General features: G+C 39.1%; 1 protein-coding gene across 1 annotated transcript in view; it reads right to left on the reverse strand.

The window, feature by feature from the left end:
* Positions 1–383: 383 nt before the first annotated feature.
* The window catches only part of Dab (DAB adaptor protein), a 30411-nt gene continuing 9507 nt past the window's right edge, over positions 384–21287 (reverse strand). The window contains exons 2-11 of the mRNA XM_028319606.1: positions 7722–7815; positions 7459–7629; positions 5259–6054; positions 4544–4720; positions 3500–3614; positions 2641–3021; positions 2215–2288; positions 2048–2129; positions 1511–1720; positions 384–900 (exon numbers count right to left, since the gene is read on the reverse strand). Of these exons, the coding sequence (XP_028175407.1) occupies positions 513–900; positions 1511–1720; positions 2048–2129; positions 2215–2288; positions 2641–3021; positions 3500–3614; positions 4544–4720; positions 5259–6054; positions 7459–7629; positions 7722–7815 (2488 nt within the window). The 3' untranslated portion in view covers positions 384–512. The remainder of the gene's footprint in view (positions 901–1510; positions 1721–2047; positions 2130–2214; positions 2289–2640; positions 3022–3499; positions 3615–4543; positions 4721–5258; positions 6055–7458; positions 7630–7721; positions 7816–21287) is intronic.

Below are 21287 nucleotides of genomic sequence, written 5' to 3' on the forward strand. Positions count from 1 at the left end.
ATTTACTGTGGTAAGGTGAAGCTTGGAGGAAAATATGCGGCCCGACATATCCAATTCTACATTCTCTCAAATGGGGTCAAATGTGTTGTGTATAAAAGTTTCATAAACACTGATTTAGCAGGTATTGTTGATACAAAACTTTTCCAATTAATAACTTTTTGGCTGTACAAGTTCACGAGAGAATTATACAGGGTGTTAGGTAAATGGGTATATGAGCCGACACTAGTCCATGTTAACATGGTCATATAAATGGTATGGTGAAGTCAGAAAATTGATATCTTCATTTTAATTATTTTAATTTTCATACAAATCGGATTTTATAAAATTTATTTTGTATGAAAATTTAAAAAATTAGAATCATGATATCAAATTTCTGACTTCACCATACCATTTACATGCCTATGTTAACATGGGCTAGTGTCGGCATATATACCCATTTACCTAACACCCTGTAGAATTGGAGATGTTCGTCAATCGGGTCAAAGAGTAACAAAGCGGACAGAGCGGACGGCTCACGCGTTACCGAACCCTTGAAAGTCGCCCGGCCAGTTTTCGCGGCGCGCGGCGCGGTCCGAACCCGTGCACGCGAAGAACGCATCGTTTTCAAACGGGTCCGATTCCCGAGTGAAAATATTTACCGATTCGGATTTCTTGATGTCTCTATGCGTAGGCTGCGGCTTGGCTCTTAGCGGGGCCACATCTTCATCCTCCTCCGCGATGGATGCGGTGCGGCCGCGTGGTGTGGACATGCTCGTGAAGTCGTCCTCGAACATCGACCGCGGCGAAATCGAGTCGGAATCGAATCGGAACCGCGTCGCCGGGGAGTCGGCATCGCCGCGCGCTCGCGTACTGCTCGCGGACAGCGGTGAGGCTGTCGCGTCTTCGGGGTCGAAAGCGAATCTGTAATGAGGGGTATAATGAACAACCATCCATCTTATTGTCTTAACCTGATGTTCTTTGCGAGCTTTGCGTACTATTAAGGTTGTAGTCAAGAAAGTGACAAATGTACATGTAAAGCTATTACCTCGAGTAACTTCACCTCTCCAGGATGGCTTGAATTTAGTTACACTTTGGTTGGTGTTAGGTTTAGTTCGCCAGTGAGTAATAGTGTGAGCTTCGTTGTAAATAAAAAATAACAAGATGGAGCTCGCGTCAGATGTCCCGGGGTCATTGACCTAGCGGTATTCCCGGCTCCCGCGGGGTCAGCGACCTCACCTGGCGCCGTCCAGGCTGCTGTAGGGCGCGCGCTTCTTGGGCTCGTGCGGCGGCTCGTGGTCGAAGGGCGAGGCGTGGTCGCGCGGCGGGTGCTAAGCATCAAGGGGTGACACAAGTCGCGCAGATTAGTACTCACTGGCGCATCTGCATGGCAAGTTTGCAGTCTATATCATGATGCGGGGGGGAAAGGGGTGCGATTGTCTTTCAATCTTCGAATCGGTAGGTTAACCCATGCTGTCGCTGGAGAAGCGGTAGTCGCGGCGAGTCCGCGGCTCGCGCGGGTCAGCGACCTCACCTGGCGCCGTCCAGGCTGCTGTAGGGCGCGCGCTTCTTGGGCTCGTGGTCGAAGGGCGAGGCGTGGTCGCGCGGCGAGAAGTCGCTGGAGAAGCGGTAGTCGCGGCGAGTCCGCGGCTCGTCTCGGCGCGAGCGGCGGCGCGGCGAGCGTTCGGGCGAGCGCCGCGTGCTGCCCGAGCGGCGTCCCGGCCAGCCCAGCGTTGAGCCGTATCTGGTAACAATAAGAGTCAATTATGCCGTGTCAATACATTGGTTAAAGCAGCCCCCCTAAAGCCCGGTCGCCGAGCACGTAGAATTTCGTCCAATGACCTCAAGCTACACATCCTTATCGCTCGCGCGTAATTATGTTGCTGTCGCGCTCGCACACTCACTGCGGCCGCCCGTCACACAGTCGTAAAACCTAGTAATCAGTGCAAATTAACGCATCATGATGAAACAAACTGATGTAAGGCGATACTAGAAAGTACAAAATTTTGGTTTTGAGACCAGAATAATAAAGCTCAAAAATTTATTTAAGTACAAAATGTAAAAATATTACCTCCTGTCACTAGGGTCTTCACTTTGTCTCATTTCTGCCCTGCGCCTCGTTTCCCTCCAGCCTAGTGAGCCGTAATTTCTTTCTGAAATAGAAGACATGATTTATGAGTTTTACTTCTCACATCCTTAATACAATAAATAAATTTTACCAATAAATAAGTAGTTTACCATCTTTCCTCCACCGTTGGTCTGGCCACCGATCCCGCGGCGACGATCTGCCTGACCCACAGCCATCACTGTAACTAAAATAAAAACATCAATTAGTTATGTCCACAGCAGCAGTACTCAACAAATTAATGTTAGAATAAACCAGGGATGGCGAACCTTTAAGTTTGAACGTGCCACTATTTAAAAAAACATTGAAGTAATCATAGACACGTGCCATTAAATTAACACCTAATGCTATCAAGTGGCACCACTGGTGAGTGACACGACCTTACTCTACAGTGGCACTAACTGATGACGGCAAATACGATAGCTCATAATCAAAACACATTATTTACTATTGAATTACTGAATTTGTGATTGGTGGCGTGCCCAAAATATTATGTCGCGTGCCATTGGTTCGCCAACCCTGGAATAAACTATACTTACTCTTCCTCCTCGTCATAAGAATGCCGCGGCTTCCGATGCCTATCCCTGTCCTTATCTCTATAATCCTTCGATCTCTCTCTACTCCGCGAGTCCCTGTAATCTCTATCCCTACTGTAATTCCTATCTCTGTCCCACATATCGCTGTCCCTATCCCTACTCCGTCTATCCCTCCTTTCTCTATGGTCCCTGTGGTCGCGCTCCTTGCTGACGTCACGGCGGTCTCTCCCGCTGCCGGAGTCTCTTCGGTCTCTGGCCGAGTCTCTCCCGTCTCTCCCTATTTCTCTATCTCTATCCCGCATATCACGTTTGTCTCTGATTTTGTCCTTTTCTCGCCCGCTGCCCGAGTCCAGACATTCTCTTGAGCCCGCTGATGAGTTGTGCCTGAAAATTATATTAAAGTAGGTTCACATTCATTGTTGATAATTTGTCAAGATAACCGTAGTAGCCTTACTACTTAATCTGTTCAGGTGAGGATTCTTGGATGGCTCAAACTTGGAGTGCAAGTGTGGTTTTGTTCCCCAGTAGACGAAGCACATGATGTCGTGCCCTGCGTGCCCAAACAACTGCACGCAGAAAGAGTTAATGAAGGCTACTGACAACGCCATTCTTGTGGCGGAGTTTTGGGCTGACGCTGTGTAGGTTAGGTTAGGTCACGACAAGAAGAACATTAATTTGTCAAGATATAAAACTTGTTACAGAATTAATTATGTGACAGGTGCCAGTGATCTCGATAAAAAGACAATCTGTTGATGACTGTAGAAATTCTTGAGCCCCCCCCCCTTTGTCCAGCAGAAAACTTTGAAACGGCGGCATAATTAATTAACAAATAAATGATGTATAGAAGATGTTTAATGTTTACCTTGAGTCCCTATCGCGGTGGTCTCTGTGGTGCGAGGGCGGTCGCTGCAGACGTGTCACTGGAGGTAGGTCCTCATCCCAGGGCGACACGTCTCGGGATGATGATGACGTTTGGACTGAGGATGAAGAGAAAGACTAATTTTGAGAAAACGAGAACAGTTTTGGTCTTCTCTTACTATTCATTTTATAAGCTGTGTGTCTCAACTGGAAATAGAAACTGAAAACCTGTGAATTAGGCCTGAATTGGAAGAATAGACCAACAAGTAGGCTCTCCCCCAATGATTTCTAAATTGGACGGTTTATAGCAGCCTGCATCTAGCGCTTTTCTGCTGCCTTTATGAGGTCATCCACCTATGTTCAGCAGTGATCGTCCTGTAGCTATAATGATGATCACTCACCGTTATGGTTTTTCGGCGACGTCTCACGGCGGTGGCGCGTGAAGGTTTCACGCCTGGCGTTTGACGTCACAAAATACCCTGCCATGGCGCTCCTATATCTCAGGCACTTACTCAGTTATGGTTTTATGTGGTTCTTGGGCGGGGTCCTGCGCCCACAGCGCCCGGGCCTACATCGCACACGCCTGACGTCACAATAGAACCATCGCATGCCGCCCCATACCTCAGTCACTAACTCAGTACGTACAGAAGGTTTTCATCATGAAGGTATTTAAAAAAATGTATGCTCAATGTCATCAACAATATGGTGTAATTTAGCTTGTCTCAAGAGTCAGGTGAAGAATACGCGTACGTGCGTCAAAGCTCGCTCGTAAGTGTCCTGTCGATTACCTATCCCAGGAGGTGTCGTCGCGCGTGTTTTGTTTCCGATGCAGACTCGCGGAGATGAACAGTGTGCTTACCATGAGTTTACGTTAGGTGTGCTCGTTAGCGACTGCGTAAAAAAATGTCATTAATTGTATGACATATTGTGCAGCGCCCCTAGCGGCTACTTTCAAGAAACAAAATCTTCATAGATATTTTTGACGTACTCGCTATCGAGCACACCTAACGTAAACTCATGGTAGGTACACAGGCATGTTAGTACTTACCGTTGTGGTTTTTCGGCGGTGTCCCGCGACGTCGACGCGCGCGTGGTTCGGAATCGCGTGAATCCGAGGAGCACGGCGACGCTCCCGCCAGCACGGCCCAGCGGCCGGCACCTACTACGCCCGGGCCAACACCCACGCCGCCTCCTACGCCCACGCCGCAAACGCCTACGCACTTCTCTGCACAAACAGAATGGAACATTTTGTAAATCAAATCTAGTAATTAGCAAGATTTAGGAGGTCCAAAAGTATCGATGCTTAGAGATTTAAAAAATAGTAGCTGCATCAATCTTGAGCTTACATTTGCTCTATGACTTTCACAAGTTACTAAATTAAGATAAATGTTGATTGTTTATACTCAACATCTTTAACCATAATTGGTATATCATCAAAATGGAGCAATAAAGAATTTGAATACTTTCTTTATGTATTATTTGTGATTGTTACATGTTATTAATTGTGCTTAATATATTAATAAACAAGCACTTGCAACGCAGAAAAAAACAACATAACACAATAGGGAACATTTAGATGTAATTGTCGTTAAAAATTCACCTCGACGATTATGGTTTGGAAATAACAATACATTTATTGCTAGCATTATGAACTTAAAAACTAGAATTTTAAGGGCTCGGCATTTAAAAGAGTTTCGAATAAACTGAAGAAGTGTTACTTAGTAAACATCAGAATATTTAAGAAAAATCTAAATCAAAGTTACCTTTAGTATCAGGAGATGACCCGCTAGGCACGTCGCTGATGGAACCCGTGGACAGTCTGGCTGGTGGCTGCAGATCTCTCACCGGCGCTAACTCCACTGAAACCTCCTTAAGAATCTCCGGTTTTTTCTCTACCTCCCTCTCTTTCACCACTGGACTCTTCCTAAACGCGTCTTCCACGTGCGAGAAAGAGAGCGAGCTATTGTCTATGCAGTCGAAGAAGTCCGAGTTGTCGAAACCATCCGACTTCTCGTCCGACTTTTTCCGCTCTTTTGGCAGTTCGGGAGGCAGAGACTCGAATTCATCCGCCGGCTCCGTTATCGTGATCTCCCTCAGAGCTGCGTATCTATCGTTGGTATCCTCTTGCTTCACATCCACGTTACCGTTATCCCTAGGCGATACGCTCCGCCTCTGTTTCTCTATTTGCAAAGTCTTCATCACAGATTTGATGTCCTCTATTTTGGCGTCGATCTGTGACGGTTTCGGACTGACAGAGGTTCTAAACATATTGAAGGAGTCCAACGTCAACTCGTCGAGCGTTTTCAAAGGACTCCGCGAAGTTTCTTTCGCATCGATTTTCCGCTCCTCGTTTGCTCGCATAATGTCATTTATCGCGGTCAGCTCCTCTTTTTCATCGGAATCTTGCTTAGTTTCCATTTCTACGCTGTCAAGAGGATCTAATATAGATTTGGCTTTGAGTTCCTGCTCTTGTATTTCTCTGAACGCTGCGTATCTGTCGTAGGAGGGGTTCGCTTTTTTGTCGAAATCGTCGAAGTTCGCTACGAATGTATCACTTGTCTCGCTCGTAGGCGCGAAGTTGTCNTTTCATGTGCGCAAACATTTTCTCGCTAGTGTTTCATCTTCATGATTTCTGTTCAACCTCCTTTTTTTCTCCCTTTGTCATCCATCCTATTATAATATTAAATAATATGTATGTATTTATATTATATGTTATTTATGTAATTATTTTTTTCTAAATTCATATTAATTTTATACCGCCTACTTTATTCTCAGTTTGGCCCTAAGGTTGACTGGAGGAAAATGCCGAAAGGCATTAAGTCCGCCTTATGTACACAGTTCTATGTGCATATAAGTTTTAAATAAATAAATACGTCAAAGTAGTGTGACCACAAGGAAAACGAGGGTTATGTAATGGCGCAACGCGACCGTTTGTTAGTCGTATACCTCGAAATCAAAAAATCCTTGTAGCTTTTCACCGTGATAGCGTTTTTTGTTGTAGCGTGTAATATCGGTAGTATATTTTGTTACTAGCATTTATATTTTTAACAGATTTTTACAACAGTAGCAAATTTTGATGTAGCATGTATTTTCAATAGCCTATTTATTAAGCCGCATATATTTTGAATAGATTTTTACAACAGTAGCAAATTTCGATGTAGCATGAATTGTCAATAGCCTATTTAGTTAGCAGCAAGTGTTTCGCGATATGTAATAAGTTATTACAGTATTATCCCATCCCAACTAATATTATAAATGCGAAAGTAACTCTGTCTGTCTGTCTGTCTGTCTGTCTGTCTGTTACGCTTTCCCGCTTAAACCTCGCAACCGATTTTGATGAAATTTGGCATAGAGATAGTTTGAGTCCCGGGAAAGAACATAGGATAGTTTTTATCCCGGTTTTTGAAACAGGGACGCGCGCGATAAAGTTTTTCTGTGACAGACAAAATTCCACGCGGGCGAAGCCGCGGGCGGAAAGCTAGTTACTAATAACGCATTACAAACTAGTGTTGCCGATCGATAGTCGACTATCGATAGTCTATCGATAGTCAAACTATCGCAAGACTATCGATTGGCCTATCGATAGTATCGATAGCTCAAAACGAGGCAATACTATTGAATATGTGAAATACTATCGATACTATCGATAGTATATCACAGAATAATAATAAGTTAATTAATAATTCGTCTTAACACGGGTTTGACATTTCGGGAACACATCGTCAATGTCTGTAAGAAGGCATTTTGAAATTTAGGGTTCATTCTAAGAAGTGTTCGAAACTTCGCGAATGTTAAAGCGATCATTCATTAACCTATACAACGCGCTGGTGAGAAGCCAACTGGAATTTAATTCGGTAATTTGGGCACCACATGAAGCTAAATATACGCTTATGTTAGAAAAGGNACCGCGTATCTGTCGTAGGAGGGATTTGCTTTTTTGTCGAAATCGTCGAAGTTCGCTACGAATGTATCACTTGTCTCGCTCGTAGGCGCGAAGTTGTCTTCGAATTGCGGTTTGAAGTCAGTGCTAATTGAGGGGGCGGTAACTAAAGGCTTATCCGGCAAAATAGTCGTTGGCATAGCTGACAATGGTTTTTCTTTCTCCGTTTTCATGGAAGGCTCGACGTGAATGTGCTGCGAATAAGGGGATGGCTATTACGAAACGTATGAAGTGATATGACTAAATTGTAAGTAACATTTGAAATAAGAAGAATAAAACAACATACCGCTCTTTCATTGTCTGCGGCTAGATATGACCTGAGGTATTCTGTAAGCTGAGGTAGAGTCATGGAAGATAGTGTTGTGGCAGGAACTCTTAATCTGTAAATAGAGAAAATAGTTGTTAAGTTCTTTGATGCTTTCGTTGTTTTAAATAAATTTACCTTAGGTATCTGAGTCATTTTGGAAACCATATCTCTATTGGAAGCAGGCTCGGGTTGATGCACAACCTTTCGGCTGAGAAGCTCAAATGAAGACATTGTTGCTGGGTTCACGAGTACCGCATAATGAGCCAAGTGAGGTCGCGGCACGGTGGTCCATCATTATAATTAGCGTCAGAACCGATAGTTATTATCTTTGTTAGACTCGCACACGCACGCAATGATGAACACCAATTAAAAATCGTGGTCCAAATTGAGTGCTGCCGTTTCGTCACAACTAGAGAGATGAACTTTGCGCTACTCGAGACTCAGTTCAAAAGGAAGCAGTCCCTAATGGATTATTTTTATTTAATAAATTCTGTTGCTTTGCACTCAGCGGTGCTACTCGAGACACGCTCAGCTCAAAAGCACAAAATATAACAGAAGGTAAACTCATGTATGTACCTCGCTTTGCATACCTCTCTCGCTCGCACGCTCGGCCGTCGCGCTAGGGTTGTCTTGTCATGTGTTGCGTTTATTTCGTTATGATAGAAAAATGTAACTCTTAATACTATGCAAGAAAGACAATAACAGATATCCACGTATACTTATTTATATTTAGTACGTTATTATAGTAATAGTTTGCAAACAAATACACGAGAAGGAAGTAGTACCTATTTAGTTGAGTGGTTGACACTATTATCCNTTATGAAAATTAAACGAAAAGTTACGATGACGGAACAATTGTATTGTGGAAAACCCACTCTAATACAAGCAGTTAACTTAGCACCAGGGATTAATTTGACTATTGTTAGTTTTGTACAATATTAACTATTTTTTTAAATTGATAAGTAGCTAACCTACAAACATTTATTTGTACATACAGTAGTCACAGTAATTTGTGCACAAAGTTGCGGGTAGTAGCATTTTCCGAATAATCGCGTCGTAGGCCGTGGGTACGCGGATCGTGAGTGTTCTTAGAATACTAATGCTGCTTTATGGTGAGGCATTTGGACATAGCCTAATTAGAACGGTAAAGTCATTGGGTTCGCGAAATTTCGCTAAATGTTAAATACCTACGCAGCGAAATTGGTAATGCGACTTATGTTACAAGTTTGTAACTAGCTACGTACGAGTGGTCCTTCCACTTACAGAGACTTTCTAAGCACACGTAGGTCTAAATTAACATTATTTTTTGCAAGGAAGCCGTTAGCCAGCATCACACATTCGCTTTATTTCTTTGACAGCGACCTCATAAAGCAGGAAGGCGCTGGATGCAGGCCGCTACCAACCGGTCAATTCGGAAATCATTAGGGGAGGCCTACGTTCAGCAGTGGCAGGACATTGATATTGATGATGATTTGTTATGAAGTGTAATAGCATAAATAGAAAGAGACAAACTTTTAGTTTAGTTTACTTTACTCTTGATAGTAATCCCAATGACAGGTGAACTCGTGTTCGACTTTAACTGGCCGTTACATTTAGGCTGTAGTTCGGATCTAAACTGACTAGTTAGCCTCGGCAGTCGGCTTTCTGGGAACCGGCGTGACATCATGCCCACTTCTGTTGCAGAAAGGTGTATATTTGCATGCATATTGTTCCGTTTTTGGCGGTATACAAATAGAGGCGCGTATCAGTTGAAAATAAATTTTTGGTGAGTTTATCTATACAGGGTGATAGTAAAAAGTGATACTATTTGTCGCTTTTCGTCACAGAGTGAATGAAGTTTATGAAAATGACATAACATTATGCAATAGCTAAAAGTGTAATAAAGGTATCTTGAGCTGAAAATCAGTGTTATGCTCATTTTTAGAGCAGTGTCTACACTGAGCTCTCTATTTTTTTTGCATCGCTACGGCACGCTTACACCTTAGCGCAGAATTTTTTTTTATTCCTTGTAATGTACAATTTTTTCTTGCTACTTCTGTGTTTATTAGGTACTCTTACTTTTTTCTTATTGTGAGTCAATGTGTTTTGCAAATAAACCTTGTATCTATCTATCTCTCTTATTTATTTCATTTAGTAAATTATAGTGTCAAAACCAGATGAATCAAATTAGTTAAATTTTGAGTTTTATAATTTCGATTTTAATTTAGTCCCTCTTTTAAAATCCAAGCTACTATACTATTGGTGCGTGTCATCATTTCGACATTTTCGACATTGTAGCATCTTTTTTTTATCTCAGTCGTGCTACTACGTTACCGTAATGTACTCATTTATTTACTTTCAATGGTTACTAAATCTGTAACCAACAGTTACACAGCGCTAACGAGTGGACAAACAAAACTAAAAGTCAAGGCGCTAAGTCCACAGGACTACACAAATAGCATAGTGACTCGCTCTTGACATTATCTAGCTATCTATCCGATGAGTAAGACATAGACTAAAATTAGCAGAATAGACTGAAGGTCGCTGTTTTTTACCTAATAAATTCACCAGCGAAAAGTAAAAGTTTCTGGATAAAAGTCAAAGAAACTAGGTATACTCTACTAATTACTTACCGCGAAAGTTTGTTACGATAGATGATGGATGTATAGTTGTTACTTTTTTGTACAAAAACTACTAAACGGATGATAAATAATTTGTACTTGTATGTACCTATTTACTTATAAAATAATAGAGCATGGGCTATAAATTGTCTGATCACACTAATTTATAAAAGCGAAAGTTTGTGAGTGTGGTGTATGTTTGTTACTTCTTCACATCTAGTTATCTGACACCCTGGATTAACACATGGGCTACATTTCACATACGTAACACTACGGGGCACAGCTAGTATATTATTTTTTCCATCCGAATGAAATCGGATGAGCCATTCCTATGCTTATGATTAAGATTATGTGTGAAATTACACATAATCTTCATCATCTATAATATGCTAACTAGCTTAAAATAGGCGTTCATATCCTAGCCAAATATTGGTCAAAGATAAAACAAACAGAACCGACATGCCTAGTTTAATGCCTAAAATAAAGAAGAAAGTTTCGGAAGCTCTCATTTCACAAGTGTCACCTCTACAAATATGGCGGCCAATCTTTTAAAAAGGCGACATTAGTGATTGTTTGTGGTTTTACTTGTGCTTTTTGTCTGCCTTTCTTTTTTTCCCACGATCCGAGACTCTTGAACCTTGGAGCTGGATTTGGTCAACACTTTTTTGGGTTTTATTAACACTTGTTTACTTTTTGAGACTCAACTTGATAATTTAAAAGGTGTCTGGAATCTTTCTATACTTATTATTATTTGCAAAAGTAAGTAGTTCTATTTTTTTCTGTTTCATTCATTTGTATATTTAAGCTGCTGAACAAGTTTCGATAAATTTTAATATGGTCAAATTGTAGACCAAAGGAGACTGAAATAATTTTTGACGCAAAAAATCTTGAATAGACTGTATAGGAATTACATTATACTGATTTATGTACGGCAAATATACGGCCTATTAGTTTAAAATACCGATATTAAGTTTCAAGAGATAAAAATATAAAATGAAACATTATCTCGTGCGATTGATAAATTAATTAATAATGTTTTATTACTTTTAAAGTATGCTAATTAATTTATACGTCCCACAATTTTTATACAAAAATAATTTAAAAAAAAACATCAAAACGGGTGCGTCACAAAACCAGTATGTATTTTTATTAACTCGATTCAGTTTGATCGATGGCCGCTAAAATCGTTACAAAGTTGTTACAATTTAATCAAGTCGGTTCCCTCAGTAATCGAATCGCCTTCAATACCATTATAGAGATGATGTCATTGAGTGCATCTCATAATATATTGAGCAACTGCTCGAGTTCCCGATGATCTTATACAGGATGTGTGAACAATTATTTTAATATTATGTTTGTGTTGCTATCAATCATTATTTTATTTTGTTTCTGGTCTGGGAAATTTATTTGGCACCTGTAAGTAGGTGTATTAATGTAATTAACGCAAAATCTACTCAGGGAAAATTTTGGTACAACAAAATTAAATGTTTTTTTTGCGCAGGACAAGGCAGGTATTTGACCGCAATCATACTAAGACTTGGTGTTAAGTAAGATGCATTATTAATGTTAATTTAGATGGTTATTTTGTTCTACCATAAAAATATGACTTGTTTCTTAAAACCGAATGAAGAATGTATGAAGTTTGCTTTGCACATTCTTACGGATGATACAGCTCTATCTAAGCTATTGTGTAAGGTATAAAACTATGACATAGGTGCAACAGGTGCTATTTTAATAAATTACAATCAGATTTAATCCTATACTACGTAATTTACCGAATATATCCGTAAAAATTAAATTGAAAAAAATGGCTATATGCACCGCCAGTTTCTTCAAAGATCACCCTGTATACAAACACTTTTAATTACTAATCACAAGACTGCACAGACAACTGATTTGTAGAGCGAGATAGACCGAATAGTTTCAACGATAGAAAAGGATAGCAAACACGTATACTCGAAAGTGCATTTGGTGCATTGACCGCTAGTGAATACAGGCTTTGTTTGTATGTCTGTTTGATAAATAGGGTATTCAGGGCAGCCCTTAGGTTAGTTCCTGGGCTAATTGTTGTAGGATGTAGCCAGGATGTTTAGTGATCCGACGGATGAACGGCGTTATAATCGGGACTATGTGTTTTCAGTGGTTAACATAATTTTGTATTTCAAGGTAGGCACTGAAGCTGTAGGCATATTTCTAAACCTTTTGCAAATTGCTTAATTATTTGGTTTTAATTGCTACATTATTTATAAAAAGTAATAACAAACACTGTATAGATTGACATACTAATAAAATCTAAGTTTTCTCCGACTGCATTTAAATCTTCATAATTTACATCAGGGGGTCTCTAGTCAAAATGCACTTTTTGATCGAATCGAAAATCGAATCCGTCAAAACTCCATACAAAAATAGGGCTTTTCGACCACTTTTCGACTGGTTTGCGATTATAATTTGCACTTTGTCTAGACCCACAGGGTTATGGATAGGCATAATGCCAAAGTTTAAAAAATAGTTTTCATTCTTGGAAACATTGACAGAACGTCTATCATTAATTTCTTTTTTTGGGCTTTATTATGTTTTATGCCACCAGCCAGTGTTAAAGATTTTTTTACTGAATCCATGACGTTTAAAAGTAAAACTCTTCGAACTTTTCAAATTCAAATAAAGAATCAGATATTTAAATTTCGAGATGACCCCAACCAAACGCTTCAATTACAGGTCTTGGAATTTTAATTAAATTACCTGCAAAACTTCGGAATCGGATTCCTTGCATATTAAACAAGATTGTGAAATTGTCACTGAACTTTAGACCTTGTTTTTCTAACAATTACGTGGAGATTGCAACTTTTGCTTTTCATAAAATGTGTATGAAAAATCGTTAGAAAAATTGTCAAACCTCAACATTATTTCAAAAGAGATACTTCAAAAGTTTAGCTTGTTTAATTTTTTTTGCTGGCGCACGTTTGCATACGGAAACCGAAATGTTTTTTCGGTCGTTTTTGTTTTTTAGTGATGTAACCGTTAATATGATCTTGAGCATCGATAAATCCTTAAATTAATTATCTTATGAATACTTGTATTTTGCAATACTTAGTTAAATCTTAATCTCTAATTTAATGTAGGTGTTATGCTGTTTTTGTACCTATAAGATTTCAACCCGGTATAATGGATTCTGATTGTAGTTGACAGGCTACCTTACATGCATTTCACATAAATAACTCTGTTAAATAAAGGTGGTAAAAACTAAGGAGATTCATCTCCGAAAACAAGTATTCATTGTTTTTTTCTGAATTTCATCGACAATTTATCGACTCACGCCACCACAATGTTGACTCGCCGACAGGTGCAGAGTTGGCTTGAAGTTTTTGCTGTCGACAGGAATTAACACCTTTTGACTTTACGGTTAGTTTCAACATTTTGCAGGAAATCCTTCGACGATTTATAATCAAATCATCTGCTTGTTACTAATGTGTTATGTAGGTTTGAAATATGACATGGTAAACGTAAACGGAACAGGCTAGATTTACTGGCTAGATAGAAAATGTTTGAAGTCTTACGACTGATCCCAATCTGAAGGGTGTTGAGCAATCTTTCGCTCGCTTAGTTTAAATCACGTAGTAAATATTGACATACCCATACGATAGAAGAAGTTTTAAGAAAGGTAAAATCAATACAACTTAACTTATTCATCGTTTACTTGACATGTAGATCGTTATAATCCTAGTTTTAAATGTTATGAGACGCAATATCCACGGTCATCCGACATGGAAAAAGCTTAACTTAATTTATAAGTGATAAATAAAAGACCCGTCGTGCGTTCTATACTGCGTTTATTATTCGACTGGCGAGAGCACTGGACAAACAGAAATGTGGATACCCACTTTAAACAATACATATATTGTGTCACATTACTTTTATGTGAATACCTTACAAAACTTAATATTCATAACATCTCCACCCTTATTTAAAGATACATACACAAAAATATTATCTAAGTATATTATATTATACTAGCTAGGTAGGTAGGACGTATTTTCGATACTTTATAAACAAAATGTATTTATTCACTTATATCTAAGTTACTTACTACAAATAACAAATCAATTTTACACAAATTAGACAAATACTAAATTATTTTTTTTTTTACTGATCGTGTGGTTAACCTACACCGCAAAGATAAGAATGATACTAACTAATCCTATCCTAAATCCTACTTAGAAATTCTGCACCAATTGGAAATCAATGTTAAGGCTACAAAAGAGAGCACTTCTACGTATCTTACTGCTCGACCACGGATTCATTTAATAGGTACCTACTCCTACCCATTTACTTTTCGTAATCCCAATACATTATCATGCAGTGTTGGTGTGTTTGCTAAGAAAATGACAAATCCTCGTTCCACAGATGTGATAACAATCAGTCACATGGCTGTTATCAGTACGTACGTGCAGCGTGCATCTGATACATCATGCCGTCGCGAAAACTGGGGACTTAACGCATATTTTGTGGAAAATTTACCTTTTGTTTATGGTTCATTGTTTACTGTTGGTATTATAGGATAGATTTTCGTCATCACCTTAGTATAAAGGTACCTACTTCGTCATCACCTTACCTACTGAAAACAGTAAAGAAGAAGTTCCTACAGGTCTGAAACATTCTGTGGACCTCCTCTACCAGTGATAGTGTTCACACTGTCACTGTGAGCCTATTCACGAACACAGTTAATTAGTAACCTATTACATTATTAAAGAGATATAAATAGTATGTGTTCTTTCAATGTTTCGTCTCGTAGCAGACACAGTCTGGAGTGGTTATAAACCCGTCCAAAAAATTGATACATCATTTTTTATAAACCACACTGTACTTTCGGCGCACAGTAAAGATGATAAGAAAAACGCTGACTCGCTTAAAAAGTTTGTTTAATTTCTTGCCTGCCTTCTGTCAAAGCCAAGATACGTATCTTTACACACGAAAGTGACCTTTTAAATAACTAGTTAATTTCTCCACAAGTCTTTAGTTTGCCCGTCCACAGGTATTACGTCTCCACGACGTATTATAATCCTGCTTGTGCCTTGGCAGACGGCATGTGCTTCCACAATAATCGAGAAAGTCCGCTTTCTGCCCCACGGCTTGGGGCAGGGCCGTAGCCAGGGTTAGGCCTGGGCCCCTACCTAGAAATATTGCTTCTGGAACCCCAAGTAAATGATCTGCACAACTGTAATGAACATAATTTATCATATATTTAGCTCTTTGTGGGTCTTACACGTACAATATCAAAGTTTCTTAGATTAAGACCAATAACATCAATCCTCGTCTCTCTAATCTGTGAGTAAACCAAGCGAAGAATAGTCTATGCTGCTTCTTTTTATTTTAGTAGACCATAAGTAGTCCCAGTATAGGCTAGTATCCTAAAAAAAATTTAGTATAACAAAATATTGGACACGTATATTTTTAATTGTCAGTCAAAAAAATAATTACAAATTTATAGTGCATTGAAGTTCCGCGCGACGTCACAAAGTGCTGCACTTTAACGCACTCACTGACGTCACGGGCCTTTTCTTTAGAACTTTGGTACGCTTTATCTCTTTACATTTTCATTAATTTTAAAAAGTGAAAAATTCGTATCGAGTAGTTTTTGATAAGCTAACTGACGGACTTATTAAAACTCTTGCTTTTTTACCCCAGGAAACATCCCTAATTGATCGCTTCTTAACGATCGATGGGAACGCATGCAATGTTTCAAATATGTATGTATTAGATTTTCTTGAAGTATTTGAGAATCTTACTAATTTCCTTTTCATGTATTTGAAAATGGTTTCAAATACAAATATTATTATACAGATCTGCCCAAGATCATTATACAAGCCTACAACTACTGGAGTTAGTACCCATATTCCCCTAAATACAGCCCTGGCTGTGGATTATCTGCCTCTGAATGCAAACTTTCCTATGCCTCCAGGGCACAGCGCCATCTGTCACGGGAAACGGTAACTATTCAATCAGATAGAAAACTGTTACGGTGACAGCAGGCACTGTGGTCTACATAATCATTGTCTTGACTGTAGAAAATGTTCTATGTAAATTGTACTTAAAGCACAAACTACTTAATAGTTCCTAGCTTAGCAATCTGACACAGCATTTTATTTTGTTGAGAGAAAGTTGGGAATACTGAGATACTGGTAGAGAATACCTACCTATTTTATCGATGAAAACAGAATTGCGGGCTATCACAAAAAGAAGTCAAAATAGGTAGCACTTTTTGTTTACACATTATTAAAAAAATAAACAGGTATTTTTACAACAAACGAAGAGAAAAATAAATAAACTTATTGTTCACTCAAAAATAAAAGCGTGTCCGCGAGGCGATGAGGCGAGGATGCGAGCTGCATTTCCTCGCTGGATAGCAATACTAAGACTTTGTGCAAGAAAAGAGCCAGCATTCAAGTTTTCCGAAATAGCACTTAAGTACATTGAAGCCATAATGTCAAACTTGGTCGACCTCGAAGACTGGTCGTTGTGTAAATCTTTGGGAGAGGCCTTCGTCCAGCAATGGATTATGGATGGACGTCATTTGGCTGAAATAAACGAAAGAACCAAGGTGGACCGACGACATCATAAAGGTAGCAAGGAAGCGCTGGACGCAGGCCGCTACCAATCGATCAACATGGAAAGCATTGGGGGAGGCCTTTGTTCAGCAGTGGACGTCCTATGGCTGAACTGATGATGATGATGATGATGAAACGAAAGAACGAAGAACTTAATATTCCAAACTCGCGTGGATCGCGAGGAGGTATTTTAAACCTGAACTACCGACGACAGATGCGCGAGCAGATGCGCCTGCGCAGATAACTGGCGGGAACCAGATTGGCGTGTTTTGCGTGTTTTGAAGCGAACTTTTTAATTAGCAATAACACGGCAGGACTGGACACCTAAATATTTGGTCAGAAGCCTGCCGTATATTGGCGCAAGAAGAGCTATTAGCTATAAATAATATGTTTTCTTTTTTTCACTCGAGGATCATAGCGTTTCAGGCCTACCCCCTTTAGATGCTTATGAAATCAAACAGAAAAGTAGAAGTAGAATTTTATTTCTCAAATTTTTTCCTCAACCGAATTCCGAGATGAGAAACATAAATTATCATCTTTTGCACCAAAATATGCAAATTGCCAAAGCAAAATTTTTTGTATGAAACACGAAAATGTACATCAGATTTTTGGTATTCGGACTCCGCTCTCCTTTACGAATTAACCAAAGTAGACTACATTTGCCAAAACCTAGTTACACAAATTCTAAAGAAACGCACAAAAGAGGTGAAAACAACATTTGAAACGTGTTCTGCGAGTAGGTAACTGTTCCAGCTAGTACGGTAATATACATTTACACATGCTTTGTCTTGAGAGTAAGTAGATTAGGTATAGTACGACATTCAAGTTTAGAACATGAGAATAGTATTATACAGGGTGTCCCAAAATTTGCACATCACACTGACACCAGAGGTAAATGAGCTTAAGACGCATCTAACAAGTATATTAAATCCATTTTAAAAATAACTAATATAATATTAATAAGTCATATTTCAAAACTCATCAATTTTTTCTATGGAAATGAATAAATAAAAATGGTCATATCTTAAAACTTATGAAACTTTTCTATGGACATAAATTAAGCTTGTTCGATGCGTCTTAGACTCAGCTACCTCCAGTGTCAGTGTGACGTGCTAATTTTGTATGACCCTGTATAGTACAGGGTGTAAAGATACTATCAGTAGTAAGTATTAATTTGCCGCTCATAAATAAAAATATTCGATACAATACAATCGACATCAATCGTCCATTATATGTATTGTTGCAATGTTTGGCAGTACTAATTTTCTAAAGATACGAGATGGACAACCGATTTTTATGAAAACTATCGATATTAAAATCATAGATAGATACATAAACAATACTAATTGAGTGCTGGGAAATTATGTACATGGAGACGCGGATCAAATTTTTGAGCTACAAACATGGAGATTAAACATTAAACTTCCTATTGTTTATTTTCTAATATATTCGAATTTAGTTCTGATTAGGGTTGCCAGGTCCAAAAACAATAGCCGTACTCGGTCCTTAATTTGGCCGGACGTTTAACCCTAAAAGCCGAACATACCTTTTTGTTCTGATGGGTTTGTTGTAGCCAAAACATTAACGAAACAACTTTAAATAAACCCTCTTACAACGTCATCACTAACTTTAGTATATCGGTCAGTTACTGCACTTCGCAGCTAACAAGTTTATGTAACGGGTGTCACCCCAAGAGTGGGGTAGATAAATTTTGAGTGAGGGGCGAAAGATGAGCAATTTGTCTAGTTTGTGTCCACTAGTTGCTGGTGTTGCAAGTAATCACCCCTTCAAGGAGTGTGTTCGGGAGATAAAATAATAAGGGTAATGCTATATATATTTTAGTGGTATACAGTAGAAGGAATTTGTCAAAAAGAAGTCAATGAAAATTTCATCCTTCCAAAGTCCATCACCGTTTTTTAAGTGGTGTTCAATTTTGGTGTTCTTGGCAAAGATTCTAGTATACTTCAAAATCACGTCAAACTTTTGTGTCTTAACACACGTCATAATGCCGGGAAATTAGAAATTACATGTGTCCTAGTAGTTCCAAGCCATCAAGCAGCTTTTAAGTGACCAGAGCGAGTATCAAAGTCAAAACTTGTTACAGCGGACAATATCAATGGAATTCAGGACTATGTAGTAAAAAAATCATGACAAACTTCACCTTCAATGGTTGGGTTATTATTGGCGGCCAAGCTGTAGATTATGGCTACACAGTAGTTGCAGCGATGTGAACGAGAGGTGGTAATCTTCACTCGTCAAAAAATATCGAATTTGCCCAAATATTTGATTTTTCCTCTTGTCACCCTCTGTTCATAATATTGCAAGTAGATATCAGTCATCACCCCTCAATATGTGTGGGAAAGATAAATATTTTATTAGCAATTGATGATGCAAGGGGTGTTCCTTCTGATGGACAACAAATTGCTCTTTGTTATCACTAATCGACACATTCGTTTACCTTCAGGGTTCAGCTTTGATCTTGCGTACAAGTTTGAGGGGATTCCCCTCTCTTACCGACTTTGGGAGACTCCCTTTGAGAGGTTTGATGAAACAAATATGTTAACATCGTCGCTTTTGAGGAATGATTGAGTTCAAACGTAGAGTCGGTCACTCTTCAAAAATAGTTTCACTCTGGAGGCAGTTACCGCATGATTCTGGCAGTTTCCACTCTCCGTCTCCATTCTTCTCATGGATGTGGATGTCGTAAGACTCTATATGAATATGCCAGAGAGTATATGCCAACCTGTCTGGCCAGATTAAGGAGTAAGGTCAAATTCTCCATTTGCCTCTGGTAAATTAGGGATAAACTCCGGCATTGGAGACTAAATGACCTGATGGTGGTGACACTGAATTATCAGCGATTGTAGTGAGACTTGACATAGTTATTTGAACTTATTTTCAGATATCGCTGTATAATACACAGAGTTTTGTGTAGGTCTGTTTTCATAGTCTCACAACCCAAACGCCATTTTAGCAAAATTAAAAGACACAAAGAAACGTACACATTTACCCACCTTTAATGTTAATGAAATTGATAGTGTAAGCATAAGCCTAGGCGCAGACCATCGATTTTTCGTCGGCCGATAGTTTAGTCGGGCAGTTGATCAGTATGGGCATGTATGGAAGTGCGCACATTACACCGATTTGATTTGGCTGATTCTTCATACAATTTAAAATAGGGCACAACTATCGGCCAACTAAAAATCGATGGTCTGCGCCTAGTCTAAAAGTGTCAGATTTTGAACTGTTTTTAATGATAGATCGCCCGGTGCTTTGTCCTGCTGGAAGGCTCTTCTGGAAGGACTGGTCTTTTGTTCTAAACGTCCTGCCAGAAGATTATCGCAAGTCCTGCCCGCAGTACGCAATTTGTACGTGTTTGCTTGCTGGTCCTTCCAGCAGTACGGTGACCTTCAAATTTGAACTCATCCTCACCAGAAGTAGTAAACACTTGGTTAGTGTTTATTAAATAAAAAGTCATGTCGTAGAATCATTTTGTTTAACCAGTATTTTACTTTTCTTAATATATTATAAACTTGTTTATCTTCTTTCAACTTAACTAATAGGAACTATAATAAGGAACTTTAAATTAATTACTTTGGTACGTCACTTTGTATTAGAAATTACACCTATCACTTACAAATACACTACAAATTAAAAACAAAAACAAGAAATAAATTATAAATGTTTGATTAGGCTGGAATACTTCACATTCATTATAATATTATCGCCAAAATGTTGCCGACTCCACGCCCGGCGCGTCAAAATGTGTCGCGCGAGCGCGAACGCGCTGCCCCCGTGTATACTCGTGCGCCATCGGGCTCCGACTAACGGTTAGTCGCGTTTTTCGATCTTGGGCACTATTGGGTGAAAGAGAGAGAAACACTCTATTTTTTCGTGTAAATTTGAAATTTGTACAATGTATACTTACGAAACTGTGATCTTTTAATTTTGCGTCCTACCGGAAGTACTTTAAGTCCTGCTGGCAGGACTCCGGGCGATCTATCATTAATATTAGATTTGTTTGCCTACTAAATAATAACCGTAATAAACACCCAAATTGATCTAATTAAGTTTGCTTCGACCAATTTTCCTAATTACTTATGAAAACAATTAACCAAATTGCCCTGTTTTTGTTTCAGGTAATCGCAGATCATGTTAAATAATTAATTTAATTGCGTTATTCAATACGTTTCATTTGGATCTCAAGGTTAGTAAAAGTAGCTAATCAAGCGTTAAAATTAACTGCTAGATTAAAATTTATTTATCTTAGCGCAATGAAGTAGCGACCTCGTTCAGACGATAATAATTTCTGTTTTGATTATTTATTTTAAGATTCGTGTCTG

The sequence above is a fragment of the Ostrinia furnacalis genome, unplaced genomic scaffold, assembly GCF_004193835.3.
Source record: "Ostrinia furnacalis isolate ACB-3 unplaced genomic scaffold, ASM419383v2 OfSCF7299, whole genome shotgun sequence".
In the NCBI taxonomy this organism is placed as follows: Eukaryota; Metazoa; Arthropoda; class Insecta; order Lepidoptera; family Crambidae; genus Ostrinia; species Ostrinia furnacalis.